We start from the raw sequence: 10,126 nt of genomic DNA on the forward strand, positions 1-10,126 counted from the left end.
TGTTTCAGGCCCCAGGTGAATGTCCCATAACCGTTCCTGCTCATTGCCATTTATGAAATGATCACACAGGACAACCAGTACAAAAACACCCACCAGGTTGTTCTTTGTTTTGGCAACATTTGGGTCATCAGGACCAAGTCGGGCTTGGTAAATCTCCAAAGCGCGGCAGTAATAGTATTCCACTTCATCGTACTTTCCCTGGTTTTGACACAGCAGAGCAAGATTGTTCAGTTGTTTCGCCACATCCGGATGATCCTTCCCGAGGACCTGAAATCAAAACGTCACAATCTGTCTAAGCATGATGAGGAAAGACGGTCTAAAGACCAGGGCATGCATGACAGGAGGAGGGGCCAAAGACCAGGGCATGCATGACAGGAGGAGGGGCCAAAGACCAGGGCATGCATGACAGGAGGAGGGCCCAAAGACCAGGGCATACATGAAGGGAGGAAGGGCCGAAGACCCAGGCATGCATGATAGGCGGAGGGGCCAAAGACCAGGGGAATGGATTGCAGGGGCCAAAGGCCAGGGAATGTGCAACAGGGAGAGGGGGCAAGTACCAAGAATGTACCAACATGTGTGGCAGGCGGTGAATGAGAAGTCAAAAACCAGGGCACATGTTGTAGGGACAGGAGGACGGGGCAAATATCAAGGCATGGATGGCATGAGGAGCGGACAAAGACCAAGGCATGGGTGGCAGGGGCCAAAGACTAGGGAATATGTGACAGGAGGAGAGGCCAAAGATGAGGACATGCACGGTAGGGATAGAGGCCAAAGACGAGGGCACACGTGGTAGGCAGAGAATGAGAGGCCAAAGACCAGGGCACATGGTGCAGGGAGAGGATGAGAAACAGCAGGAGGGACAAAAGACCAGGGCACATATGGCAGGAGGAGAGGCCAAAAGGGCTTACATGGTAGTGATAAGGTCAAAGACCAAGGTACTCAAGGCAGGATTTGAGGCCAAAGACTAGAACACGTGTGGCAGGCTGAGAATGAGAGGCCAAAGACCATGACAGATGTTGCAGGGACAGGAGGAGAGGCCAAAGACCAGAGTAAAAAAGGCAGGAAAGAAAAAGGTAAAGACTAGAGCACACATGGCAAGGAGAACAGGTGGTGCTGATAACCTGGTCACATGTGGCAAAGGAGAGACAGACCGATCTGAAGGATGAGACGCAGCATGTTTTTGTGTTTTCCTTTTGTTGGGGGAGAGGGGAGGGCCTTCCGAGAGGAGAAGCCATTATAGGAGGAGGAAGAAAAGACCAGAGCACACATGGAAGGAGGAGGAGGAAAAGACCAAAGAATGAATAGCAGGGACAAGGGCAGGGGCCAAAGACCAGGGAATATGTGGAAGGGGAGAGGCCAAAGATGAGGGCATGCATGGGAGGGATAGAGGCTGAAGACCAACGACCAGGGTATGCGTGGCAGGGGTTGAAGCCAAGGACCAGGACATATGTGGCAGGTAGGGAATGAGAGGCTAAAGACCAGGGCATGCATGGAAGGTAAAAAACCAGGGCACACGTGGCAGGGATTGAGGCCAATGACTAGAGCACGCGTGGCAGCAGAGAGGGCAAAGATCAGGACAGATGTCGCATGGACAGGAGGAGAGGCCAAAGACCGAGGTACAAGTGGGAAAAGAGAAAAGGTGAAGACTAGAGCACACATGGCAGGAGAATGGGTGGAGCTGATGACCTGGTCACATGAGACAAGGAGACGCAGACAGACCGGAAGGCCATTAGCACACACGGGTTCTAGAAGAAAACAAAAGTCTGGTTTTACCTTCTCTCGGATTTCCAATGCTCTCTTGCACAGAGGTTCTGCCTCTCGATATTTTCCACGCTTGCCATACAACACTGCCAGGTTATTTAGGGTTGCCGCCACCTACAAACACAAAGAAGAAATGAAGATCTTAGTAAACTTCCAAGAGCCCCGTGTTGTCATTTAGCAAAGCCTGAAGTTTCATCCTGTCCATCAACGAGCAAGGATCTGATCACACAATAACCTACTAACCCAAAGGCCTCTCCGAGCCATCCTACGTGAGCCATCATCTAGTTAGGTCTGCCTTTCCCTCTCACCCACTGACCGTCTACCATGTGGTGCCCCAGATCGTGTATTACATACCGCTGGGTGGTCCTTGCCCAGGGTCTTCTCTCGGATGGACAGTGCGTCATTTAGGAGATGGGCAGCTTCTTTGTATTTGTTCTGGTCCCGGTATACTAGTGCCAAGATGTTCAGCATGGTCGCCACGTCAGGATGGTCGTGTCCGGAGGTTTTCTCCAGGTCTTCCAGCGCTTGCTTGCAGAGAGGCACAGCAACCTCATAGCGCCCCTGGGAAGCGTACTGGATCACAAGATTGTGTAGTGTGCGAAGTCGTGCCGGAATCTCATATCCACCCTGCTGGGCAGCTGCAGCCGCTGCACTGTGCTGGTGAGTAACTGAGAGGAGGGGGGGGGATTAATTTCCTGATTACAAATATATGTAATGATCAATGACCTCTAATAAAAACACAGCACCCCCTAAGGCCTCATTCACAGAGGCCAGTACGTACAGCTCCGTGCTGCGTGCACGGCCGTATCGGGCAGCTCCCGGGAAGGACAGGTGCTGTGTGTGATTAGTACGCAGCCTCTGCCCTTCTCTATGGGAGTACGCCGACCTACGCTCACCCGCCCTGCACGTCCGTGCGGGTAGTCCGTACTCGTACGCTGACAGGATGGATCCTGTCTGCCCTCGAGCCGGGAAACCCGCACCGACCTGCACTTGTGGTGAGCGTAGGGCGGCGTATGGCCGCGTACTCCCATAGAGAAGGGCAGAGGCTGCGTACTAATCACACACAGCCCCTGTCCTTCCCGGGAGCTGCCCGATACGGCCGTGCACGCAGCACGGAGCTGTACGTACCGGCCTCTTCTCGTGTGAATGAGACCTAACCCATAATGACCAACAAGATGGAGGACTAATGAAGGAGCACAATGTTATTGACAATTCCCAAACATCCACCATCCCCAGAGGAAGGCTTAGAACCCTGGGACACAGGGAGAAAAAGAAGGGAGGAAGTTTTGATCTGTTGTCAGCATGCTGTCTGTGTCTCATTTCCTGTCCTGGTGAAAGACCAAAAGAGGAAATGAGGAAATCTCCCCAATGGGAACACAGACGGCAATGGACAGAAGTTCTAACCTCCTGTTAGAAGGTAAAAAGTTTAAAAAAAGCAAGCTTTGGCTGTAGCTAGGATTTAAAGAGACCCTGTCATTTGGCACATGTATACGCCCCCAGCCATGCTCCCTCCCCACACTGCCGGAGCACTCGCTAAATGGAGCGGGGCCTCCATGCATGGGGAGCAGATGACCTCCTCTACATGGCAGTGGTACGGCCTAAGCAGCCAATCACCCGGCCCAAACATATTCATGTGGGGGGTATGCTGTCATGTCCAGTCCACATGAGGGAGCATTGCTAGGCAAGTGCAAATGGCTTGGGGAGTGAGCAACTAGACGGGGTCTCTTTAAAGCACATCTAAACCACAAAACAAAAATAACTTATACTGCAGCTCACCAGTCTTTAGACGTGGCGGCTGCATTAGTTTTCTTTCTTTCAGGCTTTTTTCCCCTGATGATCCTGCCAGTAACACACTTCCTGTCCTAGGGTGACCACACTCACTCATTGTACTGTATCTATGGTGGAGCAGCGTTGTCACTGGGCTGCACTTCTGATCTGGACTACAAACACTTCCTCTCTTCATCTCCATTACATAGGGGGAATTAGTAGTTTAGGAAGGCAACACCATAGGTGATTTAAGTTCACCTCACACGAAGTGACAACGCCACGGCATTTCTGGCAGGATCAACCGGTACTTTCTGTACTCGCTGAAAGGGAAAATGAATGCAGCCACCACATGGAAGGACTGGTAAGGTGCAATATATTACGTTTTTGTTCTTAAAGAAAACCTCCGGGCAGATATTGTATTAACCCTTGTAGTGGAGCTACCCCCGCACTGCAAGGGTTAACCGTTCGTTTTTGCCTAGGGTAAAAAAAAAAAAAAAAAGATTCCCCAACCTCGGAGCCGGCAGCGCACTCCAGCCTCTCTTCTCCTCCGCTGCAGGGATGGAAAGTCCCTCAGCGTCAGTCGGCCGGCTGGGAAACTCTTTTTTTGTTTTATAACCCTAGGCCAAAAGGAGAAGTTAACCCTTTCAGTGTGAGGAGAGCCCCAATAATATTTCTGCCCGTGTCATCTCACAGACTCCTCAAATACAAGCAAGGAGGCAAACGACCGATCGTTGGAACATTGACCATCAAAATCCGACGCTCCCATCTTCTGATACTCACTTCCTTGTCCAGACTCTTCCTCCTCGTTCGGGAAAAGTTCATCCAAGTTGTCTTTCGCAGAATCTCCTTCCTTCTCCTCCTGAGAGAGAACAGAACAGCTCATGAGAACAATGGTTACACAGAGGGTAGCAGGGACCTGGCGGTCATAATGAGTATTTCCTCCTCCCTCTCAGATGCCGCTAGGTGTATCACCGGGGTACTGGCGTCACATGACTGGCGAGAAGGGAAATCTGTTTTTGGCGGGTTTGGCATTTTCGGAAAGCCGAGATGAAACCAGGACAGAGTGGACGTCTTACTCCTGAACATAATGTAACAAGATGATGATAAAATGATTCAAGAAGATTAAAGCTGAACTCCGGGAACATGAACACTTCCTCACTAAAGGATATTAAAGTCCACTTTGTGTGAACCCAATGCCTTTGAAATTCCATTTATTCCCTTGTAAAAATCAGAAATCAAAAGCAGGTCCACCCACTACAGGCTGCCTGCAGGAAACTGCAGGAGGGGCGGAAACAAGACCAGTCCCCCTGCACAAGGAGAGAGAACAGCAATGAGCGGTCTTTTTTACAGGAGGGGGAGGAGACAAGACCAGTCCCCCTGCACAAGGAGAGCAGCAGTGAGTGGTCTTTATTAGAGGAGGGGGCAGGGACAAGACAAGTCATCCGGCACAAGGAGAGCAGCAGTGAGTGGTCTTTATTACAGGAGGGGGAGGAGACAAGACCAGTCCCCCTGCACAAGGAGAGAGCAGCAGTGAGCGGTCTTTATTACAGGAAGGGGCTGAGACAAGACCAGTCCCCCTGCACAAGGAGAGCAGCAGTGAGTGGTCTTTATTACAGGAGGGGGCAGGGACAAGACAAGTCATCCGGCACAAGGAGAGCAGCAGTGACCAGTCTTTATTACAGGAGGGGGAGGAGACAAGACTAGTCACCCTGCACAAGGAGAGAGAACAGCAGTGAGCGGTCTTTATTACAGGAGGGGGCAGGGACAAGACCAGTCACCCTGCACAAGGAGAGAGAGAGCAGTGAGCAGTCTTTATTACAGGAGGGGGCGGAGATAAGACCAGTCACCCTGCACAAGGAGAATACACATGCCTCTTGTATGGGGCCAATATATGCTGATCCCGGAGTTCAGCTTTAAGATGATATTTTACAGATCTGGGTGGACAGTTGGGGATGGAAGGTCCAGGAAATGCCCCCAGAGATGTCACTATGGAGATATAAGCAGGAAGTGAGAAGTTCTGTGTTGTCATTGATATGAAGGAAGATGATGAGTTATTGATGTACGATTCCCCTCATAAGTGACCACATCCGGGTCTCCTGACATACAAATCAGAGTTCAGCGGATTGCAGTCGGTAATTATAGGTCAGAACTCCGATCAGCGACTTACCGTAGGTGACACGTCCTCGTCGTACTTCTTCAGCTGATTCATGAACTCCAGATGTTTCTTCTCCTCCTCCAGTTGGGCCACGTTCTGCTCGCTGTGCTGCAGCTTCTGTTGGGTGTTGGCCAGCTCGTCTCGGAGCCACTGGTTCTCCTGGCACAGGCGCCTCACCTGTGCCCGCAACTTCTGCTTCTCTGACTCTACAGCCGTCAGGTGATTGGACAGCGCCATCATCAGCTGCAACAGAACAACAGGTCAACGTTAAAGCTGGACACCAGGCAACGTGCTAAATATACATTTGGGAGCTGGTTTACCTGCCTAAGGATTTGTATGTCTGCCTATCTAGTCCTCAGATTCACACAGCCCTGTCTGGAAGAATGTATGCTACCTAAATGACTACTATGGTCCCTATAGAACATAAGGCAGCCTGTAAAAAAAAAAAGTCACTATACTTACCTTTCCAGCGGCCTGTGTCTTGAAAAGCTGCAACGACTTACCATAAAAGCTCTCTCTGGCCCCATGGAGGGAGAGCGGTACAATCACACACAAAAGGCACACCTACAAGAGTAGGCAAGAGTAAGGGTATACGTCAATCCCAGACTGGTGAAAGGTGGCACTACAAAGAAAATTGAAGATGAAGAAAAAAACCCATCAACTTCAACACCAAGAGGTGTCTCAGGAGCCTTCCAGTAGAACTCTGAAGGACCGCCACAAAACATAGTTGCAGGAATCTCCTGACCTTCCCTGGTCCAGTGAAATGTCCATAGTCACCGACAAAGGAACAAGAAAGCCTCACTGCTAAGAACATTCACCTAGTTAAGGGTAGAAGAAGGGAAGGCATTCCGGAGAAGCTGTGGATCAGCCACAGGAGGAGGACTTATCCCCAAGTGATCAGGTCCCACAAAGGCCTCCTGATACTCTATACTTAGCGAAAGGTGGGGGGGTGTACACCCAGCGGGATCCCAGCATGTTCGGCCTGATGACAATCTAGGGAGACACAGAGTGACCATCTCTGCCCTTCACTCAGGAGATGACGAGCACCCAGGTGCTCAAACCTTCAATCCATTTTACTTCAGAGCGGAGATCACCAGTTGAGGAGAGATAAATGCATGGTCTTCAATAAAGGAAAGTGCAACCAAGAGTAGTACGTCATCCAATGAAGGGACCAGGCCACTTGTTCTGTTGCAAGGAGGGACATCTTAATGATGTCCAGTGGAGTCCAACTCAGGAAGCCAGTGTGCCAGTGTCCAAAACCACCAAGAGATATCTCAGGAGGCAGAAGAACTCTGAAGGACCTCCACAAAACATAGTTGCAGGAATCTCCTTACCTTCCCCAGTCCAGTGAAATGTCCATAGTCACTGAGAAAGGAAGAAGAAAGCCTCACTGCTAAGAACATTCACCTGGTTAAGGGTAGAAGAAGGGAAGGCTTCTGGAGAGACAGTCTAAAGAAGCTGTGGATCAGCCACAGACAGAGGACTCCTCCCCAAGTGATCAGGTCCCACAAAGGCCTCTTGACATACTCTATACTCAGCAGGGGTGTACACCCAGCGGGATCCCAGCATGTTTTGCCTGATGACAATCTAGGGGGACTCAGAGTGACCATCTCTGCCCTTCACTCAGGAGATGACGAGCACCCAGGTGCTCAAACCTTCAATCCATTTTCCTTCAGTGCGGAGAGCACCAGCTTAAGGTGGCCATACACTGTACAACCATCGCAAGACCTTTGTCTTGCGATGGTTGTAAAGTGATTAAAAAAAAACGTACGATCTGCCCATCTTGGACAGGCAGATCGCACTCTCGATCATCGCAAGCCCGCCCCCCTGAGGGGCGGGCTTCTGATGACCGCAATGCTGAACGGGCAGTGTGCGCGTGCGCACACCGGCCTGTTCGGCATTTGTCTCCCGAGCACTGTTCAAACCAGCCGAAAATCGTACGATTCTCGGCTGGTTTTCTAACATGCTCCTTAGACAAAAGACGTGCAACCTTACAGTAGAAATGGTCGCACGTCTTCGCTCACACTGTTCGATTCTCGTATGATCGCGGGATTTCCCGCGATTCTCGTACGAGAATCGAGCAGTGTATGGGCACCTTAAGACGTAAATGCAAATGCATGGTCTTCAATGAGGACAGTGCAACCAAGAGTAGTACGTCGAAAGGACCAGGCCACTTGTTCTGTCGCAAGGAGGGGCATCTTAATGATGTCCAGTGGAGTCCAACTCAGGAAGCCGGCTCCAGGCAGTTTCCCCTAATGAAGAAGTAACCATATGATCTAGGGAGCCAGACTATAGCCCCGGCTATGTGACACCCACCCCCCACTTTCTGGGGCAGATAGGAGAGACCAACCTCACTTGTAGAGACTGATGGGCCACTCTAGAAAGTATCTTGTCCTTAGAGACAACATAGATGTCTCGCTCAGAGCCCAGGTGGCCCACAGCCATAGACATGGGCCGAAAGCCAATGAGAGAAGGGAAGACTATCCTGGGGGTCCAATGGCCCACAGGGTTTAGACCTTTTTAGAGAAGGTTTACGCTGGACTGCCATTGGTGTCAGGTAGCCATCGACGATCGGGCCCTGCAGGTGTCTATCTGGTTATATCATGTAGGAGTTCCTCAGAAGGACGCTGACTGCAAAGGTCCAAAAGTGACCCTGTTTTTTTTTTAAAGGGGAAAATCCATGAAAACGGGGACCTGCGGTAGAAGCAGAAGGATGCTTTTTATAGGAATCTACCCTTTATGACATGGTTTCACAGACTAAAGTCACCCCCAAAATGTGACTGAGGGCAAGGACCAGTCAAACCAAACAGATAACAGATTTGGGGGGGGGGGAGACCCTAGCAGGCTGTCAGTGGAATCCCAAAAGTTGAGCACATTCTCAACCAGTCCAGTCACCACCAACCGTCTACAGATGTAGACAACTAAAAATTGTACCCAGGACAACGCTGGCTGCCACAATGACAGGCTGTGCGCTGGTGATAGAGCGGTCAGGATACTCTACGTAGGATGATAAATGTGTCCAACTACTCATAGAAGGCAGGAGTGGGGGCAAAGCCAAGGGCCACACACCTAGGACTCCTCATTTTGAATCAGGTCAGTAATTACATCCAATAACTCCAGACGAGAGCCGGGATTGGCTGCTTTTCTTGTTTTACATTTATAGTCATTTCATCCGGATGGTCGGGAAATCTTCCAAGAGTTGGGAATGAGTTGGGAGGATACACCTTGTAGATTCTTCTGGGTACTGCATTGCCAGATGTGCTCTAAAAAATAGGGGGTGCACCGATGCTAGTATCGGTACTAGTATTGGTGCTGATGCGGAGTATTTGGGCGAGTACTCATACTCAGGGGCGTCCCGAGGCTGGGCGACACCCGGAGCGGTAACCGAGTGTCACCCCGCCGAGACGTCACTGCGCGTGACGTCACCACGTGGGTGCGCGATGACGTCATCGCGCACGCGCGTCAGCATTCTGATACCTGCCGGCGGCCATCTTGGTGATGGACGCCGGCAGAGAGAGGAGGGGACAGTCACCCGGCGGGATGAGGTATGCCGCCAGGTCCCCTCCTCTCTCCTGATACTGTCGGGGGTTCGGTCCATGACCGAGCACCCGACTTTTCAGAGGGGGGTGACACCAAAATGACTAAGTCATTTTGGTGTCACCCCTCCAATGGTGGCACCCGGGTGCGGGCCGCAACCCCCGCATCCCCCTTGTGACGCCACTGCTCATACTCACCCAAATGCTCTGATGCCTAGCCCAATACCTGAACTTTCGGTATCAGGAAGCCAGGTGGTGTGTCATTACACGCAGCCCAGCTTCCTGATTGACCATTAAGCCGGCTCCATGCTCCCTCCTCACTTGGTGACGGCCAATCAGGAAGCCGGGTAGCGTGTAATGACTTGCTGCCTGGCTTCCTGACTGGTCGATGAGGGAGCCGGACGGCGAGTCATTACCCGCTCCCCGGCTTCCTGATGGGCCAGAAAGCTGGCTCCATGCTTCCTCGTCACCTGGTTGATGAGGAAGCATGGAGATGGCTTCCCTGCTAACCGGGAAGTTGGGCGGTGAGTCATAACACGCAACCTGGTTTCCTTATTGGAACTTCCGGTACCTGTATTCGGTATCAGCGAGTACCGAAAAAAAATATCGGTACTCGATACCAAAAAAACGGTATTGGTGCATCCCGACTATAAAACAAAGCCAGTCTTTACTTTTTGAGTACAGGTCCACTTCAACTGAACCCCTAAGGGCCTCTGTCAACGGCTTTAGGCAGCATGCGTCAATGGCATCAGACTTCAAGATGCTTTACACCGCATTCACAACGCATTGGCAGCTGCATCTGACCTGCAGTTGACTTCCTTCACCTGGTTCTGCCTTCCCATAGACTTGTATAGGACGGTAATACTTGAAGTGAATAAAAGACAGTCAACACAAACTCCAAATCCAC

General features: G+C 51.1%; 1 protein-coding gene across 2 annotated transcripts in view; it reads right to left on the reverse strand.

Moving 5' to 3' along the window:
• Positions 1 to 10,126, reverse strand: part of KLC4 (kinesin light chain 4) — a 35,023-nt gene that overhangs the window by 19,806 nt on the left and 5,091 nt on the right. For both annotated transcript variants that reach the window (XM_018567945.1, XM_018567946.1), the window contains exons 3-7: positions 5,696 to 5,926; positions 4,309 to 4,387; positions 2,116 to 2,429; positions 1,774 to 1,875; positions 94 to 267 (exon numbers count right to left, since the gene is read on the reverse strand). In XM_018567945.1, the coding sequence (XP_018423447.1) occupies positions 94 to 267; positions 1,774 to 1,875; positions 2,116 to 2,429; positions 4,309 to 4,387; positions 5,696 to 5,926 (900 nt within the window). The remainder of the gene's footprint in view (positions 1 to 93; positions 268 to 1,773; positions 1,876 to 2,115; positions 2,430 to 4,308; positions 4,388 to 5,695; positions 5,927 to 10,126) is intronic.

Source organism: Nanorana parkeri, unplaced genomic scaffold (genome assembly GCF_000935625.1).
Source record: "Nanorana parkeri isolate BGI_ZX_2015 unplaced genomic scaffold, ASM93562v1 scaffold1119, whole genome shotgun sequence".
Classification (NCBI taxonomy): domain Eukaryota; kingdom Metazoa; phylum Chordata; class Amphibia; order Anura; family Dicroglossidae; genus Nanorana; species Nanorana parkeri.